The sequence below is a fragment of the Lampetra fluviatilis genome, chromosome 64 (assembly GCF_964198595.1).
Source record: "Lampetra fluviatilis chromosome 64, kcLamFluv1.1, whole genome shotgun sequence".
Taxonomy (NCBI): domain Eukaryota; kingdom Metazoa; phylum Chordata; class Hyperoartia; order Petromyzontiformes; family Petromyzontidae; genus Lampetra; species Lampetra fluviatilis.
The window spans coordinates 1,989,341-2,010,856 of NC_136338.1; the positions used below are offsets into that span (position 1 = coordinate 1,989,341).

The following is a 21,516-nucleotide window of genomic DNA, read 5'->3' on the forward strand; positions in this document are numbered from 1 at the left end:
ACTACACTATAAACTACTATACATTACACTATACACTGCTATACACTACACTATACACTGCTATACACAACACTACACGGATATACACTACACTATACACTGCTATACACTACACTATACACTGCTATACACAACACTACACTATACACTACTATGCACTACACTACTATACACTACACTACACACTACACTATACACTACTATACACACTATACACTACACTATACACTACACTATACACTACACTATACACTACACTACACACTACACTACACACTACACTACACTACACACTACACTACACTACACACTACACTACACACTACACTATACACTACACTATACACTACACTACACACTACACTATACACTACACTATACACTACACTACACACTACACTACACACTACACTACACACTACACTACACACTACACAATACACACTACACTACACACTACACTATACACTACACTATACACTACACTACACTACACACTACACTACACACTACACTACACACTACACTACACACTACACTACACACTACACTATACACTACTATACACTACTATACACTACACTATACACTACACTATACACTACACTATACACTACACTACACTACACACTACACTATACACTACTATACACACTATACACTACTATACACACTATACACTACACTATACACTACACTATACACTACACTATACACTACACTACACACTACACTACACACTACACTACACACTACACACTACACTACACACTACACTATACACTACACACTACACTATACACTACACTATACACTACACTATACACTACACTACACACTACACTACACACTACACTACACACTACACTACACACTACACTACACTACTACACTACACACTACACTAGACCCTGGTGCAGGGTGGTGAGCGGTGTGAGTGCGCCTCGAGTCGGCTGCCCTCTGTCGCCGCCTCCTGGACGATGCCAGGAGGCCGCTGCGTCTCCCCAAAATCCCCACACGGTTTCGATTTAAAGCTTTCGTGACTGCAGGGATTCGTCTTCTTGGTTCTTTCGATGAAGTCACGTAGAAGGGAAATAATAAAATAATAAAAATAAAACATAATCAAATACTTTATTATGTTTTATTTAAAGCTTCTTTCGTGAGTGCAGGGATTCATCTTCTTGGTTCTGTCGGTAAAGTCACGTAGAAGGGAAGTAATAAAATAATAAAAATAAAACATAATAAAAGTCACGTAGAAGGGAAGTAATAAAATAATAAAAATAAAACATAATAAAAGTCACGTAGAAGGGAAGTAATAAAATAATAAAAATAAAACATAATAAAAGTCACGTAGAAGGGAAGTAATAAAATAATAAAAATAAAACATAATAAAAGTCACGTAGAAGGGAAATAATAAAATAATAAAAATAAAACACAACGCAAGCAGCCGTCCTCAGGTGAAGAACAGGTCTGTCGGGAAGACAGCGTCTGAATGAAACACCACCAGGTTTGGCAGCGTATATTAAGCTGGGTTGGAGGGGGAAGAGCGCCTTGACAAAGGAATTTGCATATCAATAGGAATTTAGCATATTTATGGGAAATTCAGGTATGTGATTAGTACTACTTATGCCCGTGCATAACTCTGTCACTTATGATTGCAAGTTGTTGCGAGTCAGTGACTGCTTTAGTGTTAAAATATGGTGCTGTATTTTTAGGATAGTGCGTTTATAATATAATTTTATGTAGATATCCACATTTATTTAATATTTCTCTTCTGCAGTTTTTATTGAAAATGCAATATTTGATATCTCAAAAACCTGATGTGATGGACAAAAACTGATTCCACATTTGGAATCAGCACCCCAAAATTATACCTTATGCCAGAAAAAGTGTGTTGACCAGTGCAATCAATCAATCTCGGCCCACTTTTCCGAACCGAATCGGGTCGCGGCTCCCGGCTCGCCGGCCCTCCGCGGCCAAGTCGCCACCGCCGCGGTCTTCGCAGGGCAGAGGTCACAAACGGGTTTTGATTCCTTACCCGGCTACCCGTACCCGGCCGCACCAGGGTCGCAAACGGGTATCGGGTACCCGATTGCGACCTCTGGGATGAAGCCATGTTGCAGGCGCGGGTGGGTTGATTCTAGGAGCTTGAATTGTGAGAAGAGACAAGACGTTGGGAAATGAGTGACAATCGGTGACTCACCAGTGACTCACGGTCTACCCGTACCCGGCCGCACCAGGGTCGCAAACGGGTACCCGTACCCAGCCGGGTACGGCTAGCCGGGTATCGGGTAGGGTACGGGTATCGGGTAGGGTACGGGTATCGGGTAGGGTACGGGTATCGGGTAGGGTACGGGTATCGGGTAGGGTACGGGTATCGGGTACCCGGTTGCGACCTCTGTCGCAGGGCCATCGCGGCCTCCGGGTTTGTTTCGTTTGTTCACAGAGCGAGAGACGATTGTGTTTTGGCGATGCAGGACATCGACGGAACGCTGGACACGTCGTTCGTCAGCGGTGACGCGTCCACCTTGCAGACCACGTCAGTGGTGACGCGTCCACCGCCCAGACCACGTCAGCGGTGACGCGTCCACCTTGCAGACCACGTCAGTGGTGACGCGTCCACCGCCCAGACCACGTCAGCTGTGACGCGATCGCCGCCTGACGACGATGCTGCTGCTCGGGTGGGAAACTCAACAAAGTCTCGGGCAGCGGCGTGGCGACTGTGGGTCATCCACAACGTGCAACGTGCAACGTGCAACGCCGCAATGACGCGGTCCACACGCACGGAGGGGGAGATATCACGGTGACGACGATGACGACGACGACGATGATGATGATGATTCAGCACTCCGCTGGCCCCTCACGCCGTTGTGTCCGTCTGGGCTTGACCACCCGAATGTGAGAATAAAGCCCCCCAGGTGCGACGACGACGACGACGATAACGACGACGACGATAACTATGACGACAACGACGACGACGATGACCGTGAGGATGGACGAAGGGGCGGCCGTGACGTTCACCGTCGTCACCGCCTCTCCCGGCCACGGCCACCCCCCCCCCGACCAAAGGATGACTCAATACGCCCGAGTCTGCCTCGCATCTTTCCTCCTCCTCCCCCGCCCCCCCCCCGCCGCCCCCCCCTCCTCCCCCCCCTCCTCCCCGCCCGCCCCTCCCCTCTTCGCGTCGCTGCGCACGGGAGCGCTGGCCGGCCTCGTCCGCTCGCTCATCTCCACGGCGACGCCCTCCTCGTCCCGCGGCCTCTTCCGGAGCAGCCGCTCCCGCTCCGGCTCCGGCTCCCGCTCCGCCTGGCCGACGCCGAGCGGCCCAACGTCCGCCGCGACCGCCGCCGCTGCGGCTTCCACCGTCGCCTGCGTGGCGACGCCGGCGCCGGTGACACCGCCGCCGGTGACGCCGCCGACCTCCAGGCAGTTCTCGAGCGCGGCGAGCACCGGCACCACGACGAGCAGCAGCAGCCAGCCGATGAGCGCCAGGCCGTAGGAGTAGCCAAAGCGCAGCAGGCCGGGACCCCCCTCGTAGCCACTGCGGACCGTGAACGATGCCCACGGGATGAGCGTCAACACGCCTGGGGGGGGGGCACAAGGGGGGGGGGCACGGGGGGGGCACAAGGGGAGGTGGGAGGGTGAGGGGTCGGTGGCCGTGGGAGGATGCGGTGGGGGGGAGCAGGAGTGGAGGGAATTGGGGTGAGGGGGCATCCGAGATTACAAGCGGCACGGGGATAGGTGGGGGGTGAGGGGGCAGCGAGGTGATGAGAGGGGAGAGGCAGGAGAGTGGTTGGAGTGAGATGAGAGGTAGGAGAGTGCGTGGAGGGGAGTGGGGTGGGATGAGAGGCAGGAGAGAGCGTGGAGGGGAGTGGAGTGAGATGAGAGATGAGAGGCAGGGAAGAGCGTGGAGTGAGATGAGAGGCAGGGGAGAGTGTGGAGGGGAGTGAGATGAGAGGCAGGAGAGAGCGTGGAGGGGAGTGGAGTGAGTTGAGAGGCAGGAGAGAGCGTGGAGGGGAGTGGAGTGAGATGAGAGGCAGGGGAGTGGAGTGAGATGAGAGGGGAGAGGTAGGAGAGAGCGTGGAGTGAGATGATAGGCAGGAGAGAGCGTGGAGGGGAGTGGAGTGAGATGAGAGGCAGGGGAGTGGAGTGAGATGAGAGGGGAGAGGTAGGAGAGAGCGTGGAGTGAGATGAGAGGCAGGAGAGAGCGTGGAGGGGAGTGGAGTGAGATGAGAGGCAGGGGAGAGCGTGGAGGAGAGTGGAGTGAGATGAGAGGCAGGGGAGAGCGTGGAGGGGAGTGGAGTGAGTTGAGAGGCAGGAGAGAGCGTGGAGGGGAGTGGAGTGAGATGAGAGGCAGGAGAGTGCGTGGAGCGGAGTGGAGTGAGTTGAGAGCCAGCGGAGTGAGCCTGCCAGTCGCATCATCACCAGGAGTGATCTGGGCCCCAGCCGGCGCTACTCACCGGTGGGCATGAGCACGGCGAGCAGCAGCGAGCTGGGCACCAGCGTGCGCTCGCGGTGCAGGGCGGGGGTCCCGTGCCGCCGCTGGTCCCAGAAGAGCAGCATGTGGAGGCACACGGAGGCCCCGGCGCACGCCAGCACGCACGCGGTGCCCGCGTACACACGCTCCGCCTGCACGGCTGCGGAGAGGCACCCCCGAGATGTTAGCTACCTCGCCTGGTACGCAGGAGGTCGTGGGTTCGATCCCGACCCTGACGCCTGTTGCTGTATATTTGGAGTTTGCGTCTCTCTCGTCATCACGGTGGCTAGGAGATGTTAGCTACCTCGCCTGGTACGCAGGAGGTCGTGGGTTCGATCCCGACCCTGACGCCTGCTGCTGTATATTTGGAGTTTGCGTCTAACATCATTATCACGGTGGCTAGGAGATGTTAACTACCTCGCCTGGTGTACAGGAGGTCGTGGGTTCGATCTCGACCCTGACGCCTGCTGCTGTATATTTGGAGTTTGCGTCTCTCATCATTATCACGGTGGCTAGGAGATGTTAACTACCTCGCCTGGTGTACAGGAGGTCGTGGGTTCGATCCCGACCCTGACGCCTGCTGCTGTATATTTGGAGTTTGCGTCTCTCATCATTATCACGGTGGCTAGGAGATGTTAACTACCTCGCCTGGTACGCAGGAGGTCGTGGGTTCGATCCCGACCCTGACGCCTGCTGCTGTATATTTGTAGTTTGTGGTGTCTCTCTCTATCTCTGTGGCCGCGTGGATTTTCCTCCGGGTCCTCCGATTTTCCCCTCCGCATTTAGAGTCCGCGTCACCACACGTTTAGAGTGTTTGGCTACTACCATGAATGTCGACACGATGTCGAGAAGCCGCCACTGCCTCGCGCTGTCATTGGTGATGTCCAGGCCGCTCCTGATAAAGAGCTACTTAGCTCAGTGAGGCCTTGCCTGGTAAAATACAATAAAATGGTTCGTGGTTTCATTTATCCTTTGCCAAGTGGGTCGTGGTTCCGACCGGGTGGCCGCCCTGGTTAATACCCGCGTGGCACTCCCACGACAAAAGTTATCGTCGGGGTGGTGGAAAGCATCCAGGCCAGCAGCTGGCCAGGAAACCCGAACCGTAGAATATTTCAAATGTTTTTTGTGATAAATTAATATCGAGGTGGGGCACTGCCACGCCTTGTTCTTCCGCTAATAATTATTAAAATAAATCACGATGCAACACGTTTTCTGTTCCTGGGTAGTAAGTGTTATTTCCTAATTGCTTATGCCTCAAAAGTATAGAGAATGGCTATTATTGCCCACAAACTTTGCTTTTGTGACCAGGACTTTACGTGAAGGAATGACACAAATGCACACCACGTTTTCTCAATGAAAATAGGTACATTTCTAAATATAAATGTTTTTTTGCTACACAGTGAATCATTATACGTGATTCACTTCCCGCACCGCACAAACTGCGGTCATCCTCGCAAGCAGCGGCGGCTTCTGGCCGAGCCGTCGAACAAAGACGGACAGCGCTTTCAGATTGCGCTTCTGCGGCCGTCTGGAACGCTCTTCCCTTTCGGGTTTTCGGAAGCCACTGGGAGCTGTGCTGCATCTTCTAAATCATCATCATCATCGTCGTCATCGTCGTCGTCGTCGTCGTCGTCATCGTCGTCATCGTCGTCGTCATCATCGTCGTCGAGATTGACAAACTCATTTCTTTGGAACTGATTTTTGTGTGTTAGTTTGTTGTCCTTCCCCCACACCTCCGACAAGCGTGGTTGGCTACGTACGGTGCGAAAGCAGTTCAACATGCATAGACTCACGTAGAGACCCATAGACTCACACAGAAACCCAGAGACCCATAGACTCACAGAGACCCATAGACTCACCCATAGACTCACACAGAGACCCATAGACTCACGTAGAGACCCATAGACTCACACAGAGACCCATAGACTCACACAGAGACCCATAGACTCACACAGAGACCCACATACTCACACAGAGACCCATAGACTCACACAGAGACCCACATACTCACACAGAGACCCATAGACTCACACAGAGACCCAGAGACCCATAGACTCACAGAGACCCATAGACTCACCCATAGACTCACACAGAGACCCATAGACTCACGTAGAGACCCATAGACTCACACAGAGACCCATAGACTCACACAGAGACCCATAGACTCACACAGAGACCCACATACTCACACAGAGACCCATAGACTCACACAGAGACCCACATACTCATGCAGAGACCCATAGACTCACACAGAGACCCATAGACTCACACAGAGACCCATAGACTCACGTAGAGACCCATAGACTCACACAGAGACCCACATACTCACGCAGACTAGCAATGTTGGCTACGTACTGCGCGAAAGAAGTTCAATGAACAAACCACGGCCGTGAATTTTACCAAACATGAGCGGTGCCCAAACTCGTCATCTTCGATCAATCAATCACGACCACCCACCACTCCACCCAACCAACCAACCACCCACTCCACCCACTACTCCACCCAACCAACCACCCACTCCACCCACCAATCCACCCACCCAGCCACCCACCACTCCATCACTCAACTACTCCACCTACCCACCACTCCACCCACCACTCCACCACCCACTCCACCCACCACTCCACCAACCACTCCACCCACCACTCCAACCACCCACCCACCACTCCACGACCCAGCCACCCACCCAGCCACCCACCACTCCACCACCCACTCCACCCACCACTCCACCCACCACTCCACCCACCAGCCACCCACCACTCCACCCACCACTCCACTCACCACTCAACCACTCCACCCACCACTCCACTCACCACTCACCATTCCACCCACCACTCCACCCACCACTCCATCAACCACTCCACCACCCACCCACCACCCACCCCACACCCACCTGTGTCATCCCTGAAGCCTGCTCTGGCGAGTCGAGGCTGGGGGTCGTCCCACAGTCCGCCCTGCGCGTCCCAGCGGCTCGAGGCGGCGGCCACCAGGGCGCACAAGCTGCCCACGACGCCGGCCACCGCCTGGGTCGCCTGCAGGGCACGACGCAAGGGACCCTGCGAGCCCGAGAACAGCATGGCCCGGCACGAAGAGGACCGATCCTAAAGCGGACAGAGCCCAAAGCGGTCCGATCCTAAAGTGTGGTCCAACCCCAATGCCCCCCCTGATCTCAGTGGGCTCCGACCCCCAGTGCGATCCAACTCCAGTGAGATATGTTCTTCAAAACGGTTCGATCCCAATGGGGCCCGATTCCAATGCGATCCGACTTAACACAAGACTTGAAGTGACTCGACCTGACTCAAGACTCGATCCGACTTGATCCGACTCGAGACTTGATCCGACTCGAGACTTGATCCGACTCGAGACTTGATCCGACTCGAGACTTGATCCGACTCGAGACTTGACCCGACTCGAGACTTGATCCGACTCGAGACTTGATCCGACTCGAGATTTGATCCGACTCGAGACTTGATTCAGGACTCGGGCTCTGTCAGGATTCAGCGTGGAAACCCGAGTCAGTCGACGGCGTTAATCAGGACTACTACAACTATAGTATTATACTACTACTACAGTACTACTACCATAGTATTACTACTACTACCATAGTATTACTACTACACTACTACTATAGTATTACTACTACAGTACTACGACTGCTATAGTATTACTACTACTACAGTACTACTACTACAGTACTACACTACTACTACTACACTACTACTACACTACTACTACTACACTACTACTACTACACTACTACTACACTACTACAGTACTACTACCACTACCACCACCACTACTACTACACTACTACTACACTACTACTACTACAGTACTACTACACTACTACTACCACTACCACCACCACTACTACTACACTACTACTACTACAGTACTACTACCACTACCACCACCACTACTACTACACTACTACTACACTACTAGACACTACTACACAGTACCACCACCAACCGCCACCACCACCACTAACCGCCAGCACTAACCGCCACCACCACACCACTAATCACCACCACTAACCACCAGCACTAACCGCCACCACCACACCACTAACCACCACCACTAACCACCACCACTACACCACTAACCACCACCACTAACCACCACCACCACCACACCACTAACCACCACCACCACCACCAACCGTCACCACCACCACCAACCGCCACCACCACACCACTAACCACCACCACTAACCGCCACCACCACTAACCGCCACCACCACACCATTAACCACCACCACTAACCACCACCACCAACCGCCGCTACCACCACCAACCGCCACCACCACACCACTAACCACCACCACTAACCGCCACCACCACTAACCGCCACCACCACACCATTAACCACCACCACTAACCACCACCACCAACCGCCGCTACCACCACCAACCGCCACCACCACACCACTAACCACCACCACTAACCGCAGCGAATTCCGTTGATAATTCTCCAAAGCGCTCCTCCCTCTCGTAGTCTCACTCAGTCTCTCTCTGTATCGCTCTCTATCAGTCTCACTCAGTCTGTCTCTCTCTCACTGTCTCTGTCTCTCTCAGTCTGTCTCTCTCAGTGTATCTCTCAGTCTGTCTCTCTATCAGTCTCACTCAGTCTCTGTCTATCTATCAGTCTCAATCTATCTCTCAGTCTGTCTCTCAGTCTCTCGATCACTCTCTCTCTCTCTCACTGTCTCTATCAGTCTCTTACCAGGCTCACTCTCAGTCTGTCTCGCTCTCAGTCTCTCAGTCTCACTGTCTCTCTCGCTCAGCCTCTCTCTGTGTCTGTCTCTCTATCTGTCTATGTCTGTCTGTCTCTGTGTCTCTGTCTGTCTGTGTGTCTCTCTCTGTGTCTCTCTCCCTCCACAGCCCCCGAAGCGCCCTGGGGGCACGCGTCTTGCGCAACCTCGCAACGTGCTGGAGTCGAAGTTCTGAGGCGGGGCGGGGCGAGTCGCCTGTGTGGGTGGAACGCGGGCGGGGGGGGATTGTGATGTGTGTATGTGTGTGTGTATGTGTGTGTGTATGTGTGTGTGTCAGTGTGTGTGTCTCTATGAGTCTCTGTGTATCTCTATGAGTCTCGGTGTATCTCTATGAGTCTCTGTGTGTCTCTATGAGTCTCTGTGTATCTCTATGAGTCTCTGTGTATATCTGAGTCTCTGTGTATCTCTATGAGTCTGTGTGTCTCTGTGAGTCTATGTGTGTCTCTATGAGTCTCTGTGAGTCTCTATGAGTCTCTGTGTATCTCTATGAGTCTCTGTGTATATCTGAGTCTCTGTGTATCTCTATGAGTCTGTGTGTCTCTGTGAGTCTATGTGTGTCTCTATGAGTCTCTGTGTGTCTCTATGAGTCTCTGTGTATCTCTATGAGTCTCTGTGTATATCTGAGTCTCTGTGTATCTCTATGAGTCTGTGTGTCTCTATGAGTCTATGTGTGTCTCTATGCGTCTCTGTGAGTCTCTATGAGTCTCTGTGTATCTCTATGAGTCTATGTGTGTCTCTATGAGTCTGTGTATCTCTGTGAGTCTCTGTGTGTCTCTGTGTATCTCTGTGAGTCTCTGTGTATCTCTATGAGTCTCTGTGTGTCTCTGAGTCTCTGCGTGTTTCTATAAGTCTCTGTGTATCTCTGAGTCTCTGTGTATTTCTATGAGTCTCTGTATCATCTACTGAGATTTCGTGTCGCCCTTCCTCCTCCTTCTCTGCTCAATACGCACAAGCCGCAGTGGCTTTGTCATCGAGCCGACGACCAAAACTGGTTTGTCATCAATGTACAGTACAGGATGGTCCACATGTCCTGTGCCCCCTCCCCCCAATTAATGTTAACCCTTCGCATTTGAACACGTAGGCTTTCGCGACCAATATTATTCATAATCAACGTTTTTGGGTTAGATCGCGTTATTTATAAATGTGTCGTAACCCTCCACCACCCGACACGGCCAATCAGCAAAAAAAGTGTCACGTTGACAAAAGACAAAATAGTTCACTACTTTAGCCCACCGGTGTGTTGAAGAGTGAATCCACAACATTTACAAAAATAAACCACAACATTTACAATTTTTATTTTTGTAAATGTTGTGGATTCATTCTTCAACACACCGGTGGGCTAAAGTAGTGAACTATTTTGTCTTTTGTCAACGTGACACTTTTTTTGCTGATTGGCCGTGTCGGGTGGTGGAGGGTTACGACACATTTATAAATAACGCGATCTAACCCAAAAACGTTGATTATGAACCTTTCGCATATTGCTAATTAAGACAAGGTGAGATTTTTTGTTTTGTTTAAAAAGGCCACGTGCTTTTTTCAATGCGTGCACTTTCGTTTGCGCTCCAAAAAGTAGAAAGTTAAAAATGTTTTCGTTGGACCACCCAGCCAGAATGAATCTGATTTCACGTGCTTGAATACAAGCGGAGTGGCTTGCGCAAAGGAAGATTCAACGCGCCCGAAAGGAAGCCACCGACTTTTATTGAGCAACATCAAATCTGATCAATTCTAGGGGGGGGGGGGGGGGGTCAAAAGAATGCACTTTCTACGTTTTGAGCGCCAACAAAAGTGGGTGCGTTGGAGAAGAAAATAGGAATCATAAGCAGAGGGCTTTATTTACAGTAGTTGCGTTCAGATGTTCAAATACCAGACACCGTTTGCGAGACATCTTCGCGCCTGCATTGAGCACACGCGTTGTATTTGTGGCCAAAACATGCAAACAAAATAAGTTATATTTTTAAAAACTTAAAAAAACGCGCTTTAATTAAATGTACCGTACGAGTAATGGAAGAACTCCACGACTCCAGAAAGTGGCCCGAAGCTTGCCATAACGTGCATAATTAGACCCAAGCCGAAACATAACATATGCAAAATAACGTTTTACAATATAATTTTAATGATATAATATAGTATTGTCATCAGTATGACATAAGTATACCAAGTTTGCAGTCGATACCACATTGGAAAGTGGGTTAAAATTGAGTCGCAAGATTTGAGGATACACCAACAGACAGTGTGAGTTAATACTGGTAAGAACCTCCTGGTTACATCAGCCCACAGGGGATTATTGTGTCCGTCCGTCATGCATCCAAAAAAGGGAGGGGTGGGGCTGGGTGGAGAGGGGAGGGTGGGGAGGGGCTGGGTGGAGAGGGTGGGGCTGGGTGGGGAGGGAGGGAGGGGTGGGAGGGTGGGGAGGGGCTGGGTGGGGAGGGGAGGGTGGGGAGGGGCTGAGAGGGGTGGGGCTGGGTGGGGAGGGGCTGGTCACCCCGTGGTTCCCTTATAAAACTCAACGTTTAACCTACTCACGCCGGCTTGTGCCCGCCCTCAGTCGGGCATATTTGCGGAATACACCACGCCGCCGTTGACCCTGGCCATTGACCGAGCAACCCAACGTTCCTACCAGCTCCCTCCGCAGGAGGAATGTGTTTATTTTTTCATTTTCCAATTCAAGAAACGCCACAGGAGATGAGATAAAGGCGACTGCAGCTGTGCTGTGGCTACTTTACTGTTGGTGGTGGTGGTGGTTGTTGTTGCTTGCTGCGCTTTGGAGGAGCGGTGGCGCAGTGGTCAGCGCACCGCGCTCACGATTTCCGGCGAAGCGAAGTTCGATTCCCAACAACAACGGCGGCGATTTTTTTCTTTCACCGGTCCAGGGCCCTCCAAATTGGTCGACTCAGCCTCAAATGAGTGCTTCGTGCTTCGTGCTACGCGTACGAAACATCGCCGCTGGGGAGACAAAGGCGGCCGGGCGTGATTCTGGCCACCCACCCACTCGTGTGCCACGGTGCCGGCCTTCATAGGTGCTACTCGCTAACAGCACTTGCCCCGACAGTCTGTCACAGGCTACACGGGGGTTGAGGTCTCTTTATCTTTGGTTGTCAGCTCAGCTGTGTGGTGCAGGGGGAGGCGCCGTTGCGAGTTGCCTACAGGAATGCGAGCCCTGACAACATACTTTGGCATGACGCTCATGCATATGTGTGTGGGGGGGGGTGAGAGCGGTGGTGTAGCGGTTAGCGCTGGGCCTCCCCCTAGGTCGACTCAGCCTCAAATGAGTACCTGTTGCGGTGTGTAGTGAAATCGTAGTGGGAAGACAAAGGCGGCCGGGCGTGGTGGTGCTGGCCACCCCCACCCCCTCGTGTGCCGTGCCGACCTTCATAGGTGCTACTCGCTAACAGCACTTGCCCCGACAGTCTGTTAAGGCTACACGGGGGGCCTTTGTCTTTGTCTGCTACCATTACCCATGCAGGGAGGAGGAGGGGGTGGAGGGTGCGAAGCGGCCCAACCAACTCGTGGGTTCGAATCCGACAGGCCACCCTGGACAATGTGAAACTGCGGTGCTGCGTGCTTACTCGTATGCGTGGATTAAAATAACAAATGTAAGCTGGGTCCTGTGTGAGTCTGTGGGGTCTTTGTGTGAGTCTGTGGGTCTCTGTGTGGGTCTGTGGGTCTCCGTGCCAGTCTATGGGTCTCTGTGTGGGTCTGTGGGTCTCCGTGCCAGTCTATGGGTCTCTGTGTGAGTCTGTGGGTCTCTGTGTGAGTCTATGGGTCTCTGTGTGAGTCTATGGCTCTCCGTGTGAGTCTGTGTGTCTCTGTGTGAGTCTATGGCTCTCCGTGTGACACACAACAGCGCCTCGCTGCCTGGTGATAACCTTCCACTATGAGAAGCTAGCGTCAAAACTAAATGTATTTAATCATACATTTTCATTACTGTTTAGACCAGTGGTTATTAAGCTTTACGGCAGCCTTGCTCCCCTTTGGTTTCTCGATCGTCGAAACAACGTCACAATGTTAATAATTACACAGAGAATACACAGAGTGTTCGATTTAAAGCTTTCGTGACTGCAGGGATTCATCTTCTTGGTTCTTTCGGTAAAGTCACGTAGAAGGGAAATTTTTTTTATTATTATTATTTTATTCTTTCCCTTCTACGTGACTTTACCGAAAGAACCAAGAAGATGAATACACAGAGGGGTTGATGAAACAAAGTTGATACGTTGCCTGTGATTAATTTGTGTTTTCGATTATTTACCTTCTACGAAAACAACACGTGACCACGTCTCGCACGCGGCCACGTCCAGAGAGGGCATCTGGCACCCGCCATTAAAGATCTTCACCTAAAGCTTTAGGCGACTGCGGGGATTCACATTCTTTGGGTCTTTCGGTAAAGTCGCAGTAGATCGGCTCAAAATTGATTAAAAAAAAAATTAAAAAACCAATCACAACACAAGCGATCGTGACTCCTTGTTAAAAAAACGTGTCAGTTTTGTTGCCAGATAAAAGGGTAAAAAAACTATTATCATATTTTTTCTTCTGGCAAATGAGGTTCAAATGGTGTAAATGCTTACCCCGAGCTCTCATACTCTGATGGTGCATTGTCTTTGAGTTGTGCGCCTTTTGGCGTCATCTGGTCCAACACCATGTGAGACTAGGCTCTAAGGAAAGCTGTCTCGGGTGTGGACCAATCAACTTCAAGGACAGTGCTATACATGATCAGAGTTGTGTTTTTTGTTTGCATTCCGACTGCTGGTATTGTCAATACAAACATGACTCCTTGTAAAAAAGGTGTCAGTTTTGTTGCCAGATAAAAGGGTAAAAAAACAATCATCACAAGCGATCGTCTTCACTCCCCCCCCACAAACATCTTCAACCGTGACATCGCGTCGCCCATCCGTATTCATTAACCAGCGGACTGTACCACCTCGCCCGTGCTGGAGGGGTGCGTGGGTGGGGGGTGCCAATGCCACACTGCCGGTCTCACCTTTGCCCTGGCACGGAACGAGCGAGTTGGTGGTGCCGTGTCGTGACGTCACGGGGGGGCGTGGTTGTCCAGGCACGGCCCAGGGATGATGATGATGGGTGCAGCGGTGGTGGGAATGAGCATTGAGACACACAGACACACACACAGAGACACACACAGACACACAGAGACACACACATAGACACACAGACAGAGACACACACAGAGACACACACAGAGACACACAGACACACACAGAGACACACAGAGACACACACACAGAGACACAGAGACACACACACAGAGACACACACAGACACACAGAGACACACACAGAGATACACAGAGACACACACAGAGACACACAGAGACACACACAGAGACACACAGAGATACACAGAGACACACAGACAGAGACACACAGAGACACACAGACAGACACACAGACACACACAGAGACACACACAGACACACAGAGACACACAGAGACACACAGAAACACAGAGACACACAGACACACATACACAGAGACACACAGAGCCACACACAGACACACACACACATATAGAGACACACAGAGACACACAGAGACACACAGACAGAGACACACACAGAGACACACACAGAGACACACAGACTGAGACACAGACAGATACACACAGATAGAGACACACAGAGACACAGAGACACACACAAAGACACACAGATACACACAGATAGAGACATACAGACAGAGACACACAGACTGAGACACAGACAGATACACACAGATAGAGACGCACACAGATAGAGACACATAGACTGAGACACAGAGACACACAGACATAGACACACACGGAGACACACACAGAGACACATAGCGTACTTCCCGACATGCAACAAACTTGAAATTTGCCATGTGGGTACTTTCCAGACTGTACACCATGCACAAATTATAAAAAAATAAAAAAAATTTGGGGGGGGGGGGGGGGGCACAATAATGGATATATTTTGCACGGCAGGTGAGCTGTGACGTCACATCTGTGTCATGTCACCCGCATGTGGAAGCGTCGCGCATTGTAGTGTAGTGGGTAGCGCGCCGCGCTACGAACCCGGCGACCCGAGTTCGATTCCCGCTCACGGCCACCACCGGTGACGATTATTTTAACCGGTCCTGGGCCTCCCCTAGGTCGACTCAGCCTCAAACGAGTTAACTGGTGTGGTGTGTGAACATCCTCACTGGGGAGACAAAGGCGGCCGGGCGTGGTGCTGGCCACCCACCCTCTCGTTACTGAATAAAGTGATTTTATTTTGAAAAATCTGTTCAACTGCACGGCGGCACGAGCAGCAGCATGGCGCCGCCTGCTGCAAAACAACAAAAACCACGGGGCCGGTGACCACCCCCTCCTCCTGCTGAAAAACACAATTCTCGAGACTTTGAAGTCTATAAACTATTGTGGTTTTTAATATTTTGGGCAGGTGACGTCCCGCTGAGATGCTACGCAGAAGCGGACTGGCCATGGCAAAATGATAGTCCAACGAAGTGGGATTAACACCATCATTATCACCACCATCATCATCATCACCACGACCACCATCATCATCACCACCATCATCATCATCACCACGACCACCATCATCATCACCACCATCATCATCATCACCACCATCATCATCATCACCATCATCATCACCACCATCATCACCACCATCATCATCACCACCATCATCATCACCACCATCATCATCATCACCACCACCACCATCATCACCATCATCATCACCACCACCGCCACCATCATCATCATCATCACCACCACCACCAGCACCATCATCATCATCACCATCATCATCATCACCACCACCACCATCATCATCACCACCACCACCAGCACCATCATCATCATCACCATCATAATCATCACCACCATCACCATCATCATCACCACCACCATCACTACCACCATCATCATCACCACCATCACCACCACTATCACTACCACCATCATCATCACCACCATCATCATCATCACCACCACCATCATCATCATCACCACCAGCACCATCATCATCACCATCATCATCATCACCACCATCACCATCATCATCACCACCACCATCACTACCACCATCATCATCACCACCATCATCATCATCATCACCACCACCATCATCATCATCACCACCATCATCACCATCACCACCACCACCATCATCATCACCACCACCATCATCATAATCACCACCACCACCATCATCACCATCACCACCATCACCATCATCATCACCACCATCATCACTACTACCACCACCATCATCATCATCACCACCATCATCATCACCACCACCACCATCATCATCATCATCACCACCACCACCACCATCATCACCACCACCACGCGGACACGTGTTGCGATCGAAACGTCGTAGTTTTGTTTGTTTGTTATTTCGTGTTATTTTCTTTGAACCTATCGAGGTGACTTTACCGAAACACCCAAGAAGACAGCAGCAGCAGCCGAATACTCGGAACGCGCGCCTCTAAACTTGGAGGGAAACAACGGAGGACCCAGAAACAAAATTCGATGCGATCACGGGGAGAGAGAGAGACTGTAAAACTCCAAATATACAGCATCAGCAGCAGGCGTCAGGGGTCAGGATCGAACCCACGACCTCCTGTACACCAGGCGAGGTAGTCAACATCTCCAAACCACCGTGATGATGAGAGACGCAAACTCCAAATGTACAGCAGCAGGCGTCACAGGGTCAGGATCGAACCCACAACCTCCTGTACACCAGGCGAGGTAGTTAACATCTCCTAGCCACTGTGACGATGATGAGAGATGCAAACTCCAAAAACACAGCAGGCGTCAGGGGTCAGGATCGAACCCACGACCTCCTGTACACCAGGCGAGGTAGTCAACATCTCCTAGCCACCGTGATGATGATGAGAGAGACGCAAACTCCAAAAACACAGCAGGTGTCAGGGGTCAGGATCGAACCCACGACCTCCTGTACACCAGGCGAGGTAGTCAACATCTCCTAGCCATCGTGGCGTCTTATGGTATCGCCTAGGGGCACCCCCAGCAGCAGCTCAGTTGTCTCTGCGTGGCACGGCAGCTTCGCTACGAAGACGCTGCTGAGTTTTCCAATCGAGGCGATTTGCAGTTTAAGTTTGTCGTCTTTTTGCAAATTTGGACCCTGACCCTAATGGCACACAATGGCTCCACTCTTCTTAGTCCATGGGTTTCTGTGTGAGTCTATGGGTCTCTGTGTGAGTCTGTGGGTCCCTGTGTGAGTCTGTGGGTCCCTGTGTGAGTCTGTGGGTCCCTGTGTGAGTCTGTGGGTCTCTGTGTGAGCCTATGGGTCTCCGTGTGAGTCTGTGGGTCTCTGTGTGAGTCTGTGGGTCTCTGTGTGAGTCTATGGGTCTCTGTGTGAGTCTGTGGGTCTCTGTGTGTGTCTGTAGGTCTCTGTGTGAGTCTGTGGCTCTAGGTGTGAGTCTGTGGGTCCCTGTGTGAGTCTGTGGGTCTCTGTATGAGTCTATGGGTCTCCGTGTGAGTCTGTGGGTCTCTGTGTGAGTCTATGTGTCTCTGTGTGAGTCTATGGGTCTCTGTGTGAGTCTGTGGGTCCCTGTGTGAGTCTATGGGTCTCCGTGTGAGTTTATGGGTCTCTGTGTGAGTCTATGGGTCTCTGTGTGAGTCTGTGGGTCTCTGTGTGAGTCTAGGGGTCTCCGTGTGAGTCTGTGGGTCTCTGTGTGAGTCTATGTGTCTCTGTGTGAGTCTATGGGTCTCTGTGTGAGTCTATGCATAGGTGCCCCGTGGCTTCCTAATATCGGAAGAGAAGAGAGCGTTCCAGACGGTCGCAGAAGCAGCGCGTACTGAAAGTGCAACGCGGCTCCCCTAGGTCGACTCAGCCTCAAATGAGTACCTGGTGCGGTGCGTTAATATCGCCACTAGGGAGACAAAGGCGGCCGGGCGTGTTGTTGGCCACCCACCCCCTCGTGTGCCGTTCCGGCCTTCATAGGTGCTACTCGCTGTCAGCACTTGCCCTGACAGTCCGTTGCAGGCTACACGGGGGACCTTTGTCTGTGTCTGTGTATTGGCGGTGCGTGACGCGCAAACCCCCGTACCTGGGCGCATCTCAGGTGCTGGGGCGGTCCCTGCACATCGCACGCCCAAGGTACAGCCCACCCAGCCACCCACTACCAACACAACCATCACCACCACCACCACCACTAACACAACCAGCACGAGGACTCTGCCACTCACCTCGCCACACCTGCAGGGACTTCTCACCTCGCCTCGCCACACCTGCAGGAGGACAACTCTGTCCGCTGCTCACTCCTCACCTGCCCCGCGACCGACTTCTCCATCCCGACAGGTAAAAGTGTCGCCCTGCAGCGGACACACACACACAGTGTGTGTGTGTCAGTGTGTGTGTGTCAGTGTGTGTGTGTCAGTGTGTGTGTGTCAGTGTGTGTGTGTCAGTGTGTGTCAGTGTGTGTGTGTCGGTGTGTGTGTGTCAGTGTGTGTATCAGTGTGTCAGTGTGTGTGTGTCAGTGTGTGTGTGTGTCAGTGTGTGTGTCAGTGTGTCAGTGTGTGTGTGTGTCAGTGTGTGTGTCAGTGGGAAGCTACCTGGTCTGTCGCTCCGCACGAAGCTTCAGGTCTTCTCGGCCACGGTCATTCCCTCCCTTCTCTACGCTTGCGAAACGTGGACCCCCCTAGTGGAGCATCTTCGCCGGTTGGAAACATTTAGGCTGGCCTGCCTACGATCCATCCTGGGTTTGACCAGGCTGGATTGTGTGAGGAGCTCACAAGTCCTTGAAAGATCTGGGCAAAGTCCCATCAGTGAGCTCCTCCGGCAGGCAAGGCTGCGTTGGCTGGGTCATGTAGCCCGCATGCCCAGCCACCGCATGCCTAAACAGCTTTTGTTCGGCCGGATCGAGGGGGCTAAACGGGCGCGGCACGGGCTAGAGAAGAGATGGAGTGATGTGGTACAGGAGGACGTGGAGCTGAGTGGACTTGCCGATGACTGGTACCAGCGGTGTCAAGATCGGCCTCAGTGGAGGAGGCTCGTGAAGGACGCTACTGGGCAGTTGGAGGCAGTCGCCCTCCAACAACAACGGAGGGCGGAGGAGCGACGCTCACAACAACGAGCGGAGCGCCGGGTGGCTAAAGCACAGCAAGTTGGCACAGTAGGGGGCACAGGTGGTGCATCAGCCAGTCATCTCGGTCATCTCGGTCAGTCGACCCGTGGCACCTGGGTCTGCCCCGTGACCTCCTGCCAGCGGGCGTTCGACACTTCACGTGGCCTCAAGGTGCACATGGCCTGGCACAAGCGTCGTGGTGACGTCACCGCCACTTAGTGGCGAATGGCGGTTGTTGTTGTTGTGTCAGTGTGTGTGTGTGTGTGTCAGTGTGTGTGTGTCAGTGTGTGTGTGTCGGTGTGTGTGTGTAAGTTTGTGTGTCAGTGTGTCAGTGTGTGTGTGTGTCAGTGTGTGTGTGTGTCAGTGTGTGTGTGTCAGTGTGTATGTGTGTCAGTGTGTGTGTGTCAGTGTGTGTGTGTCAGTGTGTGTGTCAGTGTGTGTGTCAGTGTGTCGGTGTGTGTGTCAGTGTGTGTGTCAGTGTCTGTGTCAGTGTGTCAGTGTCTCAGTGTGTGTGTGTCAGTGTGTGTCAGTGCGTGTGTCAGTGTGTGTATGTGCGTGTAGTGTGGGGAGCGGTGGTGCAGCGGTTAGCGCTACGCTGCGACCCGAGTTCGATTCCCGCTCACGGCCACCAACACCGCAGTGACGATTATCTGAACTGGTCCTGGGCCTCCCCTAGGTCGACTCAGCCTCAAATGAGAACCCGGTGCTGTGTGTAGTAAACATCGTCACTAGGGAGACAAAGGCGGCCGGGCGTGGTGCTGGCCACCCACCCCCTCGTGTGCCGTGCCGGCCTTCACAGCTGCTGCTACTCGCTAACAGCACTTGCCCCTACAGCCTGTTGAGGCTACACGGGGCCGCCGTTGTTGTTGTTGTTGTGAGTTCGCCGATCTCGAGGGAGTCGATTCCGCCGATTGTTGTTGTTGTGGCAGTAACCGCACGTCGGGCTCGTGTTACCCATCTGTGCGGATTTATTAGCGAGCGGTTACACCCCCCATCCCCAACCCCCCATGAAGAGTTGCAAGAGGAATCCGATGAGCAATGAAGCTCTTTCTCTCGCAGATGTCCCACAGTAGAAGGCACGGGGGGGGGGGGGTCAGAAAGTTACAACAAACTAAAGCCATACTCTTTGGTTCTTTCGGTAAAGTCGCGGAGGTGAAAATAATAATAGAATAAAATTTTTATTTTTATTTTTAAGTCACGTAGGTGAAAAAATATATATATTTTTATTTTTCTTCTTGGTTCTTTCGGTAAAGTCACGTAGGAGGGAAGTAATACATTCCCTTCTACGTGACTTTTCCGAAAGAACCAAGAAAGCTTTAAATCGAATTTTTTTTTTATTTTATTATTTTCTACCTACGTGACTTTACCGAAAGAACCAAAGCGTACGGACCCTTGCAGTGACGAAAATTTCAAATCTTAAACGATATCGAAACATGTTCTTCTTTTTCACGTAAATAGAAAATAAAAAATAAAAATTTAATAAAAATTCACCCAAAGAACAAAGACCACGAATTCCTGCAGCTTTAGGTCAAGATCGCAAAGCACACTCACGCAGACACGATAGCAGTGCAGAGTAGGGGAAGGGTAAGAAAAAAAATCACTCGAAGTAGCAACTCCACTTAAACTTGGCGTCTTGCTTGCTTCTCTGAGCAGGTCCCACTGCGCAAAACGTCGCTGCTGTCGTCAGAAGCGACAGTGGCCGACCAATGTGAGCTCAGGCGAAGTGTCCGATCGTCGCGATCTGTGCTGCACAGGTAACAGCTGTTCATAGATCTCGTTCGTTACCTGTGCTGCACAGGTAACAGCTGTGCTGCACAGGTAACAGCTGTGCTGCACAGGTAAACAGCTGTTCATAGATCTCGTTCGTTACCTGTGCTGCACAGGTAACAGCTGTGCTGCACAGGTAACAGCTGTGCTGCACAGGTAACAGCTGTGCTGCACAGGTAACAGCTGTGCTGCACAGGTAGAGCTGTGCTGCACAGGTAACAGCTGTGCTGCACAGCTAACAGCTGTGTTAGCCCTGGTATTGGGTGGGGTGTTGGTCTGGGAGTTAGCCCTGGTGTTGGGTGGGGTGATGGTCTGGTCGTTAGTTCGAGTGCTGGGTTGGGTGTTGGGTTGGGTGATGGTCTGGGTGTCATTCCGAGTATTGGTCTGGGTGTTAGTCTGAGTGTTGAGTTGGGTGTTGGTCTG

The 21,516-nt window shown here is 51.8% G+C and overlaps 1 protein-coding gene across 1 annotated transcript; it reads right to left on the minus strand.

Annotated features, from left to right (window-relative positions):
• Positions 1-2,508: 2,508 nt before the first annotated feature.
• LOC144951878 (uncharacterized) lies at positions 2,509-9,400 on the minus strand. The gene is made up of 6 exons (XM_078882227.1): positions 8,925-9,400; positions 7,771-7,964; positions 7,371-7,578; positions 4,461-4,637; positions 3,165-3,584; positions 2,509-2,591 (listed from the first exon to the last, which is right to left on the minus strand). Exons 3-6 carry the CDS (start codon positions 7,552-7,554, stop codon positions 2,509-2,511), a joined length of 864 nt encoding a protein of 287 aa, XP_078738353.1. The 5' UTR covers positions 7,555-7,578; positions 7,771-7,964; positions 8,925-9,400.
• Positions 9,401-21,516: the final 12,116 nt, after the last annotated feature.